This window comes from Hyperolius riggenbachi, chromosome 1, assembly GCF_040937935.1.
Source record: "Hyperolius riggenbachi isolate aHypRig1 chromosome 1, aHypRig1.pri, whole genome shotgun sequence".
NCBI classification, from domain to species: Eukaryota; Metazoa; Chordata; class Amphibia; order Anura; family Hyperoliidae; genus Hyperolius; species Hyperolius riggenbachi.
Window position 1 is genome coordinate 428314878 of NC_090646.1, and position 19036 is coordinate 428333913.

The window sequence follows — 19036 nt, forward strand, 5'->3', positions numbered from 1 at the left end:
CCCTCTATAGCAACAACGTAAGGCATACCATGCAATACAAAATCACCAAATTCATCTATATAAATTCAAGTACACAATCCAATAAGCAAAACAGATCATGTAGTAATAAAGCCACCTTGTGTGAAAGGGGTGTCCAAAATTTGAATAAAACATTCCTTTAAATTTAATTAAACCCGTGAAAAAAAAACATCTGGGAGAGGAAAAACACTTTTTTGACAAGATTTAAAAATAAATAAAAACAGATTACCAACACAAAGATCCAGATAAAAGTGTAGCGGACAAGCAGAATTCAATGCAATAATGTGTACACTCAAATCTGAAACTAAGTTTTCAAGTGTTAAACTTGAACAGTGCAAATATGGGGAGAGAAATACACAGAAACATACAATACAGGTTTATAGCAAGAAATACTATACAATATTGTGCAATAGATTATAGATTGTGGCTCTTCAAGACATCAGCCACCTGTACACAATCAAGGCTGAGGAATTTATTTGCAGTGAGTCTGCCATAAAAGCCATGCAATAGAAACAGGGAAACAAATGAAGCCACTTTTATATGCCCAGAGTGGGAACAGCACAATCCAAAGGAAACTCAATAGAACATTCCCTCAAGCCAGCAACACCTTTATTTGTTATTGGCAAGAACTAGTCCTATCTATAGCTGGTCCCATCTGCCAAAACATTCACTGCAGATTCCATGTCCCGTTAACATTCTTTCTGGCTAGGCGCTGTTACCGAGGAAGTTCGCATGGCTTCAGAATCAGATAAACCTTCATCTTCTACTGTTGCGGTATCAAAGTCTGCAACAGGGTCTGGTAGATCAGGGTCGGCATCATCATTGCTTTCTGCACTGTAATCCACTTCCTCCAGAAAGCGTGGTTCATCGTCTTCCAAAACGTATGTTGTGGGACTGGAAAGAGTCGTACAAAGTCATTAATAGCCCTCGACTTTTGCAGAGAATATATAGAATCCACAAAATTTAATATATAAAAAAAAAAAAAAAACTACAAATCAAAGTTACTGAATTGTTTCACAATTTTTTTTTTTTACCTAGTGTCCAAATATGAAAGCACTGCTAAGTCACTGGTAACATTATTTACACAATAGGCACAAACAGGTCTTTCAGGATTAGAGTCCAGTGCTGCTGATCAGCTTTAAAGTGGGATTGTCACTCAGCCATAAAATCAAACTCCATTTATCCACTGCTCTGTGTTTATTATGCAGTCTACAACCTGACCCTACATTGCAAGCATTTTACTATAATTATACATGATACTGCTGTAGTTAATCTTATCTCAGTAAGCCTGGCTCTATTTGGTTTGGAAGGAAGCTTGTTATCTTCCCTCTCCCATTTTCCTGCCCCTCACTGATTGGCTGAGGACAGTTCGGTGTGACACAAGACTAAGAAGGGAGAAACTGCTGAAATATGATCTATGCTACGCTCACGTGTTTACAAAGCAAGCTAGATACGACAGTGCAGTTTCTAGGAGGAATAGAAGGGTAAGGGAGGAAATTACATCAGGATTGGCCTCAGTCAGAGGCAGTTAAGATAGAAAATGCCTAAAACAGTTTTCTCTTATTTACTATAGAACATGCACTGAAATCAAAACATGAACAGTACAATACATATGTTATGTAAATAGAACAGATGTGTGAGTGCGTGTGTGAGTGTGAGTGTAAGTGTGTTTTACCATTCTTATGGTAGTTGGCATCCAACAGGACATCTAAAGGTAGAGCTGGGACTATGGGAGATTTGGTGGTCGCAATGTTGAATCATTAAACTAGTGCTGGCTGTTTGCAATGTGTAGTAAGCTTACGCAGTCAATCTCAGTGGAAACTGCCAGGCAGAAACTAACTTCTGCATTTGCTAGGAATGCCCTTTTAAACTGCTTCTGCTAGTAATTCAGTTTTAGGGCCGGTTTACACGCTAAACCCAAATCATGATCGTGATTATGCGTCGTGATTCCCGAACGAGAATCACAATGCAATCACTCCAAAGCGTCACTTAAAGAGAAGCCGTAACCAAGAATTGAACTTCATCCCAATCAGTAGCTGATACCCCCTTTCCTATGAGAAATACCGTATATGATGGTATATAAGGCGACTGGGTGTATAAGACGACCCCCAAGTTCTCCAGTTAAAATCTAGAAGTTGGGGTATATTCGCCGTATAAGACTACCCCACAGTAGGAGTGCTGGTTGTCACTGGTCAGGCCTGAAATTATTACAAGAAATTATTTTAAACAAGAGCGCAATCTATCTATCTTTTCACCAGATGACGGGAGGATGAGGTATTTACAACTCTGCCTGACACCCGTCACTGACACCCGGACCAGGCCTGACAAGTGACACCCGGCGTATAAGACGACCCCCGACTTTTCAGAAGATTTTTAAGGGTTAAAAAGTCGTCTTATACGCCAGTATATATGTTACGGCCAGAACCCGAAGTTTGGCCACTTCTAGTTCTGGCCGGCCACTTCGGGTTCTGGCCGGCCAATGTGCGAAGTGGCCGCTGCGCTGCGGCCAATGTGAGGAATGGAATGATTCATGTAACATGAATGTATCTTCTGGCCGCAGCGCAGCGGCCAAATGTATCGCAACCTAGTTAATTTAATGACATTAAGCCGGCGGCAATAAAACAGATGAAGCCGCCGGCTTTTGCTCTGCCTCTCTCTCCTTCTCTTACTATTGGCAGCCGGTGGGGACACGCGTGTCCCCTCCAGAGTCGTTTGTCGCGGCAGGCTTCCCTGCCGTTCTTGCAGAGCGGGTGCTGGCAGAAGCAATGTCTGCAGCCTCCCCGCTCTGCTTTCCTGGCGCGACGAAAGACTCTCGGACACGCGTGTCCCCCCTGGCTGGCCAAAAGATAAGGGGAGAGAGGGGGGGGGGGGGGAGGAGAGAGAGGCAGAGCAAAAGCCGGCGGCTTCATCTGTTTCATTGCCGCCGGCTTAATGTCATTAAATTAACTAGGTTGCGATACATTTGGCCGCTGCGCTGGGGCCAGGAGATACATTCATTTTACATGAATCATTCCATTCCTCACATTGGCTGCAGCGCAGCGGCCACTTCGCACATTGGCCGGCCAGAACCCGAAGTGGCCGGCCAGAACTAGAAGTGGCCAAACTTCAGGTTCTGGCCGTAACATATACGTTATATTATTTTTCTCAAATGGATCATCAGGGAGCTCTGTATGGCTGATATTGTGGTGAAACTCCTCCCACAGTGTGATGTCAGCACCTCACAGCTCTGAGGTCCTGACATCACACTGTGGGAGCCTTGTTGCATTGTGGGAAATAACAGTTTCCAACTGACAAAAAGCATGCAGCATCTCCTTCCAGTGACATCACCTGACAGCAGTAAAAGGAGGAAAGATTTTACAATGGACAATCACTGACTAAATCATGTATACATAATTATTGTAAACATTCCTCTTTAAACTAACAGGAGCTGCACCTAACAGGCAAAATTCCAGGTGGCATACAATTTGCATTACATTTGCACACAAGCCAGAGTTATTAGCATCTTAGTAACTCCCCTCCAATCAAGGTCAATCCTGACAAAACAAAACAAGTACACTTGCCCTTTAAAGCAGCCCTGTATCGTAACTCAGATTCAGAGCCAGTTTAGTAACTGGCTCTGCATCTGAGTTATTTAGTAACCAGTTTAGTAAATGGCTCTGCATCTGAGCTGTATAGTATAGAGCCAGTTTAATTACTTGCTTTGCATCTGAGCTGTATAGTAACTCAGATGCAGAGACAGTTACCAGCACCTTCATTAGAGAATGTCAAATAATCACTTTGAACCAGATGGTCAGGAGCCCTCTGGTCAGCCATTTCTTTCAGCACAGACGTTCAGCACAAACTGTATGAGCTGCTGTTATAACCTTCAACTAGTCCATTTCCAGACATCGATGCACTCTTTAAAAGCTGACATTCTAGCTACAGAAGTTCCACTTGACATGATTTTTTTAGCTGCAGAAGTTCCACTTGACGCAAAAAGGTAATGTGTGCACCCGGGTTACTAAGCTAGAAGATGGTATTCTTAGAAATGAGCTTAGAGAAGGTCTTTAAAAATACATGACTGAAATACACGGCTGTATTATTCTAAATGACAGATCCTATACCATCATAGGTTAAATTATTTTTTCATGCCAAACTTGGAATAAGCTTACTGTAGTAACAAGAGCGTCTGGTGACTGCATAAGCAATGCATGTACCGTAAATTTTTGTAGATTAAAAAAAAAAAAAAAAGGGATGTAAACTGAAATAAAGCTTATAGACACAAAGTGTTTTCTTATGATAAAAAAATAAAACAAGCGCTCTACACCCTGTTTCATTGCTCTCCTGTGGGGCTAGATAAATATATTTGCTGAGAAGCTTTAAGTGCTTCTAAATATTTCAGCGGATAAGTATCTCAGACAAGCTTCTACAGCAAGCTACATCTTCATTTTTATTCCTAATCAAATAATGTGCATTATATTGATCTGAAATCCTGTGCACAGACGGGTTTTAAGCAATCCTAATATATTAACTGTGAGGCACTGACAGTATCACAACTAAAGACACATAGCTGGACAGAACAGATCACTGCCATGTGGCCTAAGGCGTGGTACCACGATACTAAGAACAGAAACACTAGAGCCCTGCTCCAGAATTCATTTCTATCATCTTGCACCTTTACAGGAGAACAGCACTTAAACAATGCATAGCTTGTATCACTTTCTTTATTAGAGTACAAAAAATTATCACAAATAAAAATGTGAGGTTTGCTTAGAGCTCCACCTGCTGATTTAGTCTGGCTCATACAGGCTTTATTTTCTTCACTGCTGAAAAATATATGATAGTTCCATAGAGAACGATAGACTCTAGTTATCAGTCACCAAGTCTGGGGACTTTGCCCTTTTAATGTTGAAGAGATTCTTAGGAAAATAATAAGAATAAAAAAACGAGATCTGCTGAGAAAACGTAATCATTTGGAGGAATAAATGGAGCTCAGAAAAATAATGAAACATTCGCAAATAATTGACATTAAAGCTTCTGGTGCAACTAAAGCCATTTATTTGTCACTGGACCAATCATATAAAAGTCCTGCCAGTTTTAACTAAACCAATACCAAGCTGCAGACAATTTGCCTGTAAGCTGAAATTATTAACATCTAATTTACCATCTCTGGTAATGAACACAGATCTAACAGCAACGGAGGTCTGCAGTTTGCATACACGTAAAAAAAAAAAAAGGCCCTGGAAGAAACGACACAGTGTATTGTCGCTAATAAAATAATGCTAAACGTAGGCGCCAGACTAGCGGCAAAAGAAGGCAGTTTCCACAAGTTTTTAACTTTTAGTTATCTGCAAGCCATTTTTTTTCACTCAAGCCCTGCAGGAAAAAAAATTGGCTTGTGGATAACTTTTTGACCCCTCTTGCCGCTAATCGGGCGCCAAAATGTATCTTCATACCCACGTATTTTGCAGCTTCTCTAAAAGCAAAGGTAAAATTTGGTGCCCTGAGGCACCCGCTAGCGGCCGTTGCCGTGCACCCAAATTTCCCCATCGTTTTATTATAGGCACATATGGCAGCGCCGTTTTTACCTGCTTTCGCCACACAAATGGCAAGAGCATTTATAAATACACAAAGTAATACAGTAAGTGAAACATATTTTTCTTATTTTATGTGTTTAGCACATATTTCATTAACATCCAAGTTTGGGTAAAACAGAGAATCTGATTGGAATCATTCCGTACTGGTACATCAGCCCCTGACTGTACACATGTATCAGAGCCAGGAGACAGTAAAATGATATACAAAATGCAGCAATTTCATCTCTAGTAATGTACTGTATGTTTCAAAGTGCTTTTACATTAAGTACATTTTAATGCATTTTGCACATGCTTGCTTTTATTGCAAATCATAACTCTTTCCTGAAAACATACTGCTCGCTCATAAAATATGCACCGCATTTAAACTGTCCCTATTTATGTGCTGGCTGCGGAAGACGACAGATTTTAAAATACTAAAAATGCCAGACAGAAGTCTATATTAAACTAATGAAGTTCAAATTTTTATTTTTATACCCACTAAGAAATGCTGGTAATAGAAGGGAACAACACCTGTTGAAAAGGTTGAGGATGCAGCCAGTTCCTGTGATAATCATCACTGGTGTACAATGAAAGCAAGACGCCCAGACATTGCAGACCTGAAGCTAAACTCTGCCCCTTCTGGGGGGCTGACCAGACTACATTTACGCTTAGTACAGTAAAGTCTCAGTTATCCGGCACTGATGGGGATCAGCTGATGCAGATATGTCTGCTTTCTGGGTGCTTGAGACTCCATGTTAAAAATAGGCCTAGCTAATACAATACTATATCCCACTATATCCAGGTGGTCCCCAACTTATGAACTACCTGCCGATACAAACTGTACATAAATGTAAATATATTTTTTGAAAAAGAAAAGTTTGTCGTTTTTGAGAAAATCTATTTAAAAAACAAAATTCAAAAAAAAAAAAAAAAAAAAAAAAGGTTTTTGAACTTGTAAAATGACATTTTGCAGTGGTACACTGAGGGCACAGAGGTGACACAGTGGGAGATCAGAGGTAGGACAGAGGGGTACACTAAAGGCATGGGGGACAAAGATGGCAGTGTTTCGACTTATAGACATTTCCCACAATGCAACCAGGTTCACAGACTGCAAACGGTCACGGCCATGGCCCTGACATCACACTGAGGGGGGGGGGGGGGGGGCAGTCTCTCCATACTATCAGCCATACAAGATATCCCTGATGATCTATTCGAGAAAAGATAAAGATTTCTCCCGGAAAAGTAGGTATCTAATACTGATTAGGATGATATTCAATCCTGTGTTAAAGTACCTCTTTAAGCTCATTCTTTGAAGGATCATACCTTCTTGTCCCAAACAATTCATAATTAAACATGATTTGCTGTACAGTGAGCGAGTGTGAGAGTGAGCAAGTGTGTTGTGCACAAATCACGATTGTGCTTTTTATGTCTTTTAGACTGATGTTAGATTCATGCCCTGTTCATGCAGTGATGTTAGATTCATGCCCTGTTGCAAAACAGATCTTGTCTGTGTTGACATGCAGACAGCATTGTGGAGGATCTACTACCTTTGCTACCTTCTTTCTATGCCAGTGATTACCCATATGCAAAGTATGTGCAGCGGAGCTAGCTGGGGAGATAGTTTACAGCGGCCTTTGCTGCCTCCTGTACATCTTCCATCCACCATATCTTCACTCTGCAGCCTTACAATGGCTTCCACTCTTCATTCCTGATACAGAAGAAAACTGTAGCATGCCAGTTAAAGAGTGAAAGCATAGTGGTAAACGGAGGACACAGACTGCAGTGATTGTAGAGAGAAACCTGCTAACTTGGAGCTTTCTCTTTAGCATACTAATCTGCATGTTGTCAGGATGGGAAAAAAAGCTCTAGGATATCAGTCACAGCAAACCGGTGAGGGAGGTACCACTATGCAGGCTAAAGGGTAACAGGGAAAATGTGTATCAGCAAGGAAAAGGTCCTGAGTCAACCATCTTTAGCTTTTCTTTCAGGTAAAAAATGTGGGGCTTTTTGTATGCATGAATTGGATAATGTTGTAACTATAGATGTTGTAACTATAGATGTGCACTAAATTGCCAAAGGTATTGGGATCCCTGCTTTTCTACACACACATATTTTAATGACATCCCATTTGTAATCAACAGACTATAATATGGAGTTGGCCATCCCTTTGCAGCCATAACATCATCAACTCTTTTGGGATGGCTTTCTACAAGTTTTGGAGTGAGTTTATGGGAATGTTTAGCCATTCTTCCACAAGAGCATTTCTGAGGTCAGGCACTGATGTTGAAGAAGAATGCCTGGCTAGCGGTCTCCATTCTAACTCATACTAAAGATTTTCTATTGGGTTGATGTCATGGGCTCTGTGCAGGCCAGTGAAGTTCCTCAACACCAAATCTGCTGTTACCCACTCATTTATAGTAGGCGGAATTCATACTTTCCATCTCCAGATTATTAACTTCCTGGCAATCTAGGTTCCTAATATGGCTAGTAACCGGTCTAACCTACATCCGCTCTCCTCTATGATCCCCAACACAGATTTATGTGGAAGTTTCAAGTAGTCATTATTAAAGTCCTCCCTGTCCCTCCAAAACTGTTGGGATATCCCTAAATGAGATAAGAAAAGGGTGCCCTGCTCCATCCCACACCTTGTTAGTAAAATATATATCATTAGTTGAAGTGTGGCACTTTCAAAAACCCAGGACGTTTGAAAGGCTTTGACTCAATTATGTACTCCCACTTTTAGTTCCCATTTTTGGCAGAAGGAAGGAAACGTTCCATATGACTGTAGTTTATCTACAGTCAATAAATTTGGGATAGATTATTTTTTGGTTTTAAGTGTAGTACCCATTTTTCCTAATCATTACTGCTCTGTAAATTTACATGGTGTACCACTTTGTGGCTGTGTTGCTAATGTTCTTAATTGCTTCTACGTTGTTATAAATACTACTAAAAGTTCACCATAGAATATTTAGCAGTGAAGAAATGTACTTATTACATAGGTGGTAGCCTATCACAGTACCAATCCTGGAATTCACCGAGCTCCTGATAGCAACCCATTCTATCAAAAATGTTTGTAGAAGTAGGCTGCATGCCTATGTGCTCGATTTTATACACCCATAGCCATGGAAATAATTTTTTGCCAATACAGTGTATTTATGATCTCAGCAGAAAAACTATATGCCTCCCTTATCTTCAGTCTTGTTGACAATAACTGGCATTACATCACCATGGAGTTTTCCAGACCCCTTTTTCCAGGTCCCGGGAGTAAGACCTGAGTAATTCGAAATCAGTAGTACACATACGCAGCAGAGATTTCAGAAACACGTTTCCTAAAAAGGATTGCTACCTACAGAAATAATGATGAAGTCAGACAATGCCTAGCCTACTTTGCTGTGAAGCACCATAGCTGTAGCAGAATATGTTGTACACCATGGCAGCAGCATAATATGGTGTACCTGTAGTTGTGCCATTTCTAGTGATATGTCACATAGCAATATTTTCTTTAGATGAACTCAAGGGGGGAATTTTGATGCAAATGGTGAATTCACGCAAGTTATAATAATGGAAAGAATTCACATGATGGTAAGACAATTGGCAAGCAGGCAGGTTGCATCGGTAAGTACGGATGTAGGAGCAGAAAGGGTAGTGTTAGATGTAGGTGGGAAGGTTAGTGGTAAGCTCAACACACACCATACAATCTTGGTTGTACAGATTTACCAAATCTATGTAGTATAAGGGCCAACAGATTGAAAATACCTTGAATGATTGATTGGATAAGCTCTTATACTACATGAAAGTGGTAAGATTGAACAACCAAGATTGTATGGTGTGTGTTGAGCCTTAGGGCCCTTTTACACTTAATCTGTTGCTCTCAGTTAAAATGGAAAGAAAACTGATTTTCAAAGTAATGCCCATGTTTTCCTATGGCATCTTTCACACTTAATGCGTTTCAACTGAAATCTTTGTCACAATGCACAGCTATGGAAAAACCGCGTACTAACGCGTACCAAAGCACACTAACGCACACCAACTGATTAAGTGTAAATGGGGCCTTAGATGTAGGAATGTTAAGTGTTAGAATAAGCGCCAGTGAGTATAGTGTAGGTAAGGTGGCAGTGAGTAGTGGTAGTAGAAGGGTTAATGTAAGTGTTGTGTCATGGAGTAGCGGTAGTAGACTGGTTAGTGTTAGGTATACTGGTAGTAGGAGGGATACTGTTAGGTGCATCAGAAGTGGGTTAGTGTGAGAAAAGGGATTAGGACGAGTTTAACATGAGCAGTAACTTATTAATAGTATTAATATCAGTAGGTTTATATTACCGTTATTATACTATCAGCTATTTGGGCCAAACTCATTAGAGTCTATACCAAGTGTACACTAAGTTCATAATTACTGTAAGTGACATAACTGTCATAAATATCAGCTATACAGAATGTTACATTCCTTAAGTTTCTGTTAATTTCCAGCTTACATAATACCATTGCCAACAATAATAATAAGCAAAATATATTTTAAACTTGAAAATTGTTTTCTTATTTACGTATATTGGATATTTATTGTTACCAAAAAAAAGAAAAAAAAAAAAAAAAAGAAAAAAGGAGACAGGAAACAGATGCACATTTTAGTCTTCATGATTACAGAAATCTAGATGCTATGAGTGGTTTAAAAACGAAATCAAAGGAAAATCATCCCCATTGCTGACATCAATTGCAGTCTGATTAAAGGTTAGAGGAAAAAGCTCTCTGGCTACTCGCAATGAATTAAAATAAAGTACAGCTCAGGAGTTTTTCATTCATACTATATAGGATGAAAATCACATCTTTGTTGTTCAATGAAATAAAATAAAAAAATCAATCTTGCTTTATACATTTCCCAGACTCTGCAACAGGAAAAAAAATACTTAAATTTTATCAGTCTTCAAAAGAAGAGTCAGAAACTGTTTTTTTATGCATTATAATTCACTTCCGGCCATCTGACCAACAGGAAATGAAGGAACCTTTCCAACAGTGACAAGGACAGCACTAAAAGTATGATAGAGAAGGGGATAAGGTTAGGTCTCCTGCTACGTTTTGTTTCTGATAGTGGCCTGATCCAGCAAACAATTTACATTGTGTTTCTGATAGTGGCCTGATCCAGCAAACAATTTACGTTTTGTTTCTGATAGTGGCCTGATCTAGCAAACAATTTAGGCAAAATTCAAACTTGACTGTTTGCATGCACTTTCTGCATAGGAAAACTGAAAACCTATGTTGTAGATTTGAACTTTGGTGTACATTGCCAAATTTGGCACTGAGCAACCTGTATGTGGAAAATATCCACTACCTGTTTTTGGGATGGAACAATGTAATGGACCCACTGAGTTAAAATGCATTTATTTGCAGCTAATAGAAACAAGTGCTCAATGGGCGTTAAAGAGCATGTATCTGAAGTATTGGTGGGATCTTGGCAGTGAAATAAAGCCAAATAGGTATTTGCAGGGATTACGTGGCTATAGCGGCACACAGTGAGTAACTTCTGCGCTCATTCACTTTAAAGTCTTTTTTTTTTTTTTTTTTTTTTAGTAGACACCTGACACTTCTCCTTTGCTTTGTTAAGTACAAATAAATTTCTACTTTTCTATGAACATGCAAGCGTGCAAGTAGTACACGTGACATGGATGCCGATTGGGTGGGCAACGGTGGCCTAGAAGTAGGGCGTCCCCAGAGAGCCAATATAAAGGAGGCCAAGAGGTCTTGCCCTCTCTCCCAGGGGCAGACACCTAGAGCAGAGAGAGTGTGCGAGCAAGAGCATGGAAAAGTGGACAATAAAAGGGCTCATAGGTACTGTGTGAACCATAGGTGAGAAATCCACATATCAAGTCCTTTCATGGGGACTGTTGGAATTTAAAGTGGATCCGAGATAAACTTTTACTCATTGCATAATTGTGTTCATTTCATATAGTTTATAGGGCATTCCTCGAGCCAAATACTTTTTTTGTTTTGTTTTAATAATTCCCTATAAACTAAACAAGCCTCACCTACATTTTTCACAATGCCTTGGCATTTTCAGACAGTAGCAAGGGCTTACAGGAGCTCAGTCTGGGCAGGAGGAGGGGGAGGTATTACTAGCCATTGATTTCAGAGGCAGAGGGGAGGAGGAGAGGTGACTGGATTTACACAGAGGCAAGCTGATAGCATCTCCTGATAGCAGCCTGTGACAAACAGAACATGGCTGCTGTCATTGTATCACAGGAAGAAATAATCATATTCTGTTGAAGCTGTTTGCAGATAGAAATGCTGTGTAAACTATCTAAACTTTAGGTAACATATATAGACAAGTTACTTGTTATAGTTAGTTTTTCATCTCGGATCCGCCTTAAGGATTATATTTCTGAATTCTGGGTCCTCATTTACTTTAAATAACCTGTTTCAGTAAAAAGACTTGATATATAGAATGTCTCTTTAAATGAGGTTTCTAGAAGAACAATACTGAAGGGCTTTAGGAACATTTGTTTATATTTCATGAAGGACATAGAACAACTTATCGGCCCTGGAACCAGACAGCCAGTCTGGGAAGGTATAGAGTTCCTAACAGAACAGAAAACATTGTCAGCAAGAACAGAAAACATATACAGTTAGGACATACTACCTCATATTCGGGGTATTCAGGAAGGAAAAGCCATATTTGTCTCTTCCCATCTGAGCAGACGCAAGCAGCTATCTGCACGTCACATATTACATGCTCTTATCAGCCAATTGCAGGCCTAGGATGCGATGTGTGACTGGTCGCCCCTGCCGGGTGATGTCGAAGTTAACTCTTGAGGCTGGTACATAAAGCCAAAAATGAGCTACAGAGCTTCACTTCAAGTCACTTGTAACTACTTATTTCTTGCTTCTTCTAACTTCCTGTATATTTGTACATTTGCTGGTGAGGTAACAGAGAGTGCTCTTAAAGTGAACCCGAGGTGAAAATAAACTGATGAGATAAACAATTCTATTTATCCTCCTACTCCTAAAAATGAATTTTTAAGACATCCCAGGATTTTATTTTATATTTAAACATTTAGAAAGTCGATTGAATGTTTTGTTGTCTCTGCTCAGTTGCAGTCTATTAAGCGTCCCTAAATGAAAATACATGAACTATATTGACCCTTTCTCACTCCATCTGCTCTCAGAAATATGTAGAAAATGTATTTTGTTACAAAAAACTTGTATGGCTGTAATTTGCTTATCAGTGATGTTTACTATATTCCTGACAAGCTCCTGACAAGACAGACGCTGTCATTTCCAGCCTTAAAAATTAACTATTTCAGGCAGCAAAACAAAACAAGTAAAACACCCTGGTTATTAATATGTTTAGTACTGTACATACACATGTTTATTTCATCATGTCACCTCGGGTACACTTTAAGATGAAACTTAGCCAGTCGCTAGGATTGGTTTAAGATGCCATGAAATGCAAGTTTGAATTTCAGATTCCTGCTGTGCTGAAGCACCCTTAAAGACGTATGCCTGCATTCCACTTCTGCTGTATACCTGTATTGCTAAATAAATTCACTTGGATGATCTGAAGACGTCTGTGAGTGAGTTCCTTCCATTGCTGCTGATATATGCGGTCTGTTTAGCTGGAAACTTGAATTTGCTTGTGTTATGCCGGCATTTGGCCCATCTGGAATCCCCAGGCATCTATACCTATCTCCACACTCTGAAGATTAAGGACATTTGGTAACGGTACCAGAGTGAATGGAGTGAATGCGGGTTGCTGTGTATGGTGATTGTGAGAAGCGCTCCGCACTATTTTTAAGTGTTTTTAGGGTAGGATCAGTGTTTTCATTTTTTTTGATACTGTAATTGACAATAATAAAGGTGTTTATACTTTGGGATTCCCTGAGCAGCAGCATAGTTTTGTTTTTCTAACATTAATCCCACAGTACAATAGAAGATTAAGTGTTAAATATGAACTATACCAATACACAGCAAGCAATCAAATCCTGCTTTGCAACAGTAAATAGCAAAAGAGTTATACAACAGCTTTGTTGCAATATCATTTTCTTTCATAAACTATTACTGGTTTAAATTTCAAGTTCTATATTCTGGCTCATGGGTGTAGAGCAATCATTGTTTGATGTCTTTGTAGCCAAATGTGCAGTCAGGACTGTTGCAGCACTGATAAGCACTGTGCTTTTCTTTGCCATAACAATATTACACGTTCAAAATAATGCAAAACAAGTATAAGGCCCAGGTATTCCTCTATACTTATCAAGTTAATCATTCTGCTAAAGAGAACCTGAGAAAATAGCTCCACTGCTTTCAATTAAATGCACAAACATTCGCAAATGGTTGTTAACGCAAGCCATCCAAGTACCATTAAAATGAATCTAATTGTAATCACTTCATCATGCATTAGTCTGTGTGTTTAACCTACAATATGGTTGCACCTTTTTAAATAGCACTGTATGGCGAAGTGACAAAAGTACAATCTGTGCATTAATTATTTGCCTGATGTGCATGCTGTCCAACACTTAGCAGTATAAAGCTTAATGGGGAATTGGCACCGTTACAAACAAGGCAGCTGTTTTATACTTCTGCAGTTTCAAAGGGACAGCAAGCACATAAATTCATTCTCTCTTAAAAACTGCAGAGAGTTTCTGGGGTGATCAATTCCCGCAAGCGCCCCTTGACGCTATCATTTCACAGTGATTGCTGGCTTCTTTTCATAACAGCAATATCATTCACATCTGTGTCAAAGACGAAGAGCAGACAAGACGGAAACACACAAGGAACGTTTCCACGGGAGTCTCGGGGTGCAGTAAAGTCCTACCATTTGTCAGTGTGATTGGACAGCTACATAGAAATCAATGCAAAGAATATGTTCTCATTGTTCTCAGCTGCCTGCTCTGGGTCAGTCTCCTCTGTTCATTTATCAAAATCCTTGACCAATCTGTTCTGTGTGGCTCCTGGTGGAAGAATTTTTTACAATTTACCCATACTGACCCAAAATTCAAACTCCGCCTCATCAACGTCTAACAAGGAGACTCGGTGCGCATTACTGATGTAAAGTGAACACTGCCCGAAGATCCGATCTGAATTGTTATACTGTATGAAGCCAGATCAGTTCAATGGCACTTTACACATTCAGCTACAATCTGATTAAGCCTGCACCAATGTAATGATATCTAGGGATATTAGATTAAATGGCTGGGTCTGGCGACTGTCTAATCTCTGTAGGGAGCCCCATAATGCCACTGACTGAGGTCAGTTGAGGAGAAAAAATGATTACAGACGGTGGGAAATCATTGCTTGATGTGACAAAAAATGGTTATTAATAAATTGATACAGTTATTAATGCTGTTTAGTCGGCAACATTGTCAGTGCAGGACACCCTTTAAACAGGGGTCTTCTGAGCTCCAAAGGGGCCTGACAAATTACATAAATATCTAAATGGCTTAGAAACGCAGCTCTATCTCCCACCCAGTGACAGGCGCATATGTTCAGGCCAGTTGCAACCATGCAGTTTCAGTACATTTCCAAGGGTTGCCAGGGAATGCATCACTATGAGGGAAAAGGCGGGGAGGAGAAGATTATAACCAGCACAGAGCTCCCTTCCGCTCAGCATCTTCCAGTATGAAGGCACTGCAGTGATATATAGGCAACTGCATAACTAGATATTTATTAAAAAGTGGAAGTGGTGGTGGAGTTTGGGGATGACACTATGTTAAACGAATAGTTTTGAACCTAGTGATAGGTACAAGAGTTTTCAAAGTCTGGTTTCATCCCCCTTTGAATGGCAATTTTTTTTTTTTTACATGCAAGTTTACGGTTTGACTAAATAAATGTAGCACAAGCCAGCATTACCAAACTGGATTATTCATTTGACTAAAACTGGTACAATTGATTTTAAAAGGTCAATGATCCTGTGTTCCCTTCATGTCACCTACAGAATTATGAAGAGATTAAATGATCTCTACCTACCAAGAGTATTGTGAGTATGTATGCCACAGACATATAAGAGAATGGCAAAACACTGCTAGATGTACGTCTAAAGTAAAGGATACAATGAGCAACCGGTTGCTTTTATTTCAAAGACATCAGTACAAAAGAACAAAGTCAAGGAACAGGCACGGGGGGGGGGGGGGGGGAGGGGGGATCGGGGGGCAATAAAGCTACTATCTGGCAGAGGGGGGGAATGAATCCGCACGGAAAGGGATGACCACAAACTAATTGGAATGTCCCTCAATGTCATGCAAAAGCTCTAGGCTGACATCAAGTATCCTCTAAACACAGCGCCAAAGTCCTTTATTTATAATGTGAAAATATGTCTGGATCATGTGCATTTCTAATTAAAAATGAAACAAGCCTTCCAAAAACAATAAAAAGATCACCAAAGGTACATTTTTTGGTGTCACGTGTACAACTAAAAACCTCAAAATGATAAAAGTATTACTTTAAGCAAAGCCTTGTTGGGGACAGATAAAACTAGCAGGACTCAGTACAACTTTATACGCAAGAGTGGCACAGCAAGACGAACAGCACAAGTAATGTTCTCTGCTGGTCTAATGATTTCACCATAATAGAAAGTATTACTTGGGATTAAAGTAACAAAATAAATACAGCCACACATCAATAATTCAAGTGCTGGGTTTGGTGCTTACTCACTATCAATTATACTCTTCTCAATTGGGAATCAATGAGGCCATCACAGATTACTTAGAATAGAGGCAATACAATAGCAGACGTGTAATGTGAAACCAAAGAACGCAAAATATAATAAAGCAGGGACAAGTGCCCTATTAAACATATCATTATGTTACATTAGAAATCAAATTAGAATAAAAAGTATTTTCTAAAGTGAAAGGTCTCACTAGGCTACAGATAGCAGAACACACAAGAGATTAACATTTTCTAGCTAGACTGGGAACTGAAAAAAGGGGGTGTGGCTACATTTTTAGGCCAAGAACAGGTAGGAGAACTATAAGGTGCACGGGAGACAGGTTTTTAATGGTTTGCTTATGCTAACCTGTAATTTTGCTTTAGGTTCACTCACAATTATCTGAAATTGGACATGTTCTGTGGAATTGCAATTTTGCTTTGTCACACATCTAAAATATTTCAATGACATCGTAGTTGACCTATGGTAAGTTTTTCTTCTGTTTCATGTGTTTTGCGAGTCTTCTGCATTTTTACTACTTTCTGTGTGTGATGTGTGCTTTCCACTTAATACAAGACACACACAAAACTCAAATTTGTTTCGGGAAAAACACAAACAGATTTAAGTTAATTAGATACATATCTGACAATTATCTGCAGATCTGAAGATCCATCCTGGTGGATCTGATCTGCAGATGAATGTCTGTTAAACAAGGTGTGTATGATGATCTGCAGATATCATAGACTATGAATGCAATTTGCAGGAACGGATCTTTTGCAGATAATGATCTTTTGAATGTGTACAGCATCTGTGTGTGCAGCATCTTGCAAAGATTTTTATCTGATGAGGAGTTCAGTTCCATAGAATAGACTGTGTAGAGTTTGGCTCTCATACTACATGGAAGGGGGTAAAATTGGTCTGTGATCTTGCATTTACCAAAGTGTGTATGTAGCATAACTCACAGAGGAAACAAAAAATTCAACTCCCAAACCTGGAATTGGACGTGGAATATTGTGTACAGAATGTGCATGGATACGTGTGACCGCTGCCTGTGGCTTTGTTCTCAATAGAGCGAAGAACGGACTTTTTTTGTCCATTGTCCACTCATTGCTAAGCAAAGAGTGAATGGCTTGTCACGCTGCCACGGATCCGTGGCAGTAAGCGCAGTACACTTATGTGCAGCCCACGATGATCCTGGGCAAGGCGGACGCTTTCCCCATAAAGCCTATGTGGGAGCGCATATGCCTAGGGGGCTCCAGCTGCATCACTGCTGACCATCGGAGCAGGCTGTCCGCTACTGCTGGCCCCATGTGATGCAGAAGTTATGTGGGAACGGAGCCTGAAGCTCAGGTTTCAATACCTTTATCCCTGGAAACATGTGGCTCAGTTGCTTATGACCACAAATTAATATATAAATGTAACCTTTATTTTATGTATTCATTAATCCTAAACATCCACAATGTCCCCAAGCAGAAAATAAAAATAAAAAATAAAGCTGCTTCTCTTCCAGGAAGCACAAGTGTTATGCAGCAATTATTTTTGTATGAGTGATAATATAAGTAATTTCCTTTTCAGCTTAAATTCCTTTGTTGCCAAAATGATTACAGTCAAACCTGTGAAGTAAGAAGCTGTATGACAGCATGTGCATCTGTCATCTTTAAACTATGCTGAGGTCACAAGAAATGACAACATAAGAAACAGTGCTGTGCTTGATGCATTATCTTCTACGCTATAACAAAGTCTAATATTTTGACAGTCAAACATAAAACTAATTTATTATACTACCTTGCAACCTTGCAGCTGGACTCGATCAGATCATTCTCGATATCAAGAAGACTTGGAGGAAGGCTGAATTCCATGGGGGAGGTCAGTCTCTTTAAGCGAAGCAATCCTACGCAGAATTTGGCACCCATTTCTTCAAGTTCTTTTGTGCCGATCTGCAAACCCTGGAGAAAATAGAAATTTTTTAACGTCATCTGAAAAATTAGGAAATCTGCAATAGTTAATACTACTCATCCCTCCTCAAATTCCAACAGAATAAACTTAAATGGAGCAAAAAACAAAGCAAAATCAAAACGAAATTGCATCATCATTTTAATGTTCAAGAGTGTGCTAACTTACCTCTACCTATAGCCCTACAAAAAAATGAGGAGGATTCTCTGGGAAATAGAGGGGAAGTACCGGTAAATATCAATGAGCCAATACATAAATTAAATGCATAACACTTAATAAAATATTAAAAGTATAAAAATTAAAAAATATATCTAAAAAAATAAATCTAGTAATCCCTTTATTATGCGCTATATTTATCTGAATATACAGTATAAACAAAGAATAATTCTTTCCTATTAAAGAAGAGTCTAGTACTGAACAAGTTCCTGAACAATCTGCGAGCAAACAGTTTTTGGAAGCCAACGTCCTCCACTTGCTGCACGGGTTTTGAATGCAAATTGTGTATTCTGCCCGTGTTTTGGGTTCTGCTCCTCTATACAGCTGGTCAGCTCGAGTGCAGCCTGCATTTGGAAGTGCTGCCAATATCTCCTGTTGTACACAAATCTAAAGGCTCATACACACATCAGACTATAGTCTTTGGAAAATGAAAGATCACAGACCAATCTTACCACCCTTCATGTAGTATGAGAGCCATACTCTACACAGTAGAAGTAGTGGAAGAGAAAAGCACAGGGGGTCCGGGAGCCCGATCTGGTGCAATACGTTAATCAGTATGGAGATAATAAGTAAGTGCAAAAGGTTTATACTCACAAGAGTAGGTTGCTGAATGAGGCAACCACTCGTTCTCGCTTGTGGGGAAGTACCGTCCCCACTCGGCCTTTTATCC

At 39.7% G+C, this 19036-nt stretch overlaps 1 protein-coding gene across 2 annotated transcripts in view; it reads right to left on the minus strand.

The window, feature by feature from the left end:
- Positions 1 to 610: 610 nt before the first annotated feature.
- Positions 611 to 19036, minus strand: part of AGTPBP1 (ATP/GTP binding carboxypeptidase 1) — a 180986-nt gene continuing 162560 nt past the window's right edge. For both annotated transcript variants that reach the window (XM_068237116.1, XM_068237126.1), the window contains exons 25-26: positions 17983 to 18143; positions 611 to 912 (exon numbers count right to left, since the gene is read on the minus strand). In XM_068237116.1, the coding sequence (XP_068093217.1) occupies positions 708 to 912; positions 17983 to 18143 (366 nt within the window). In that variant the 3' untranslated portion in view covers positions 611 to 707. The remainder of the gene's footprint in view (positions 913 to 17982; positions 18144 to 19036) is intronic.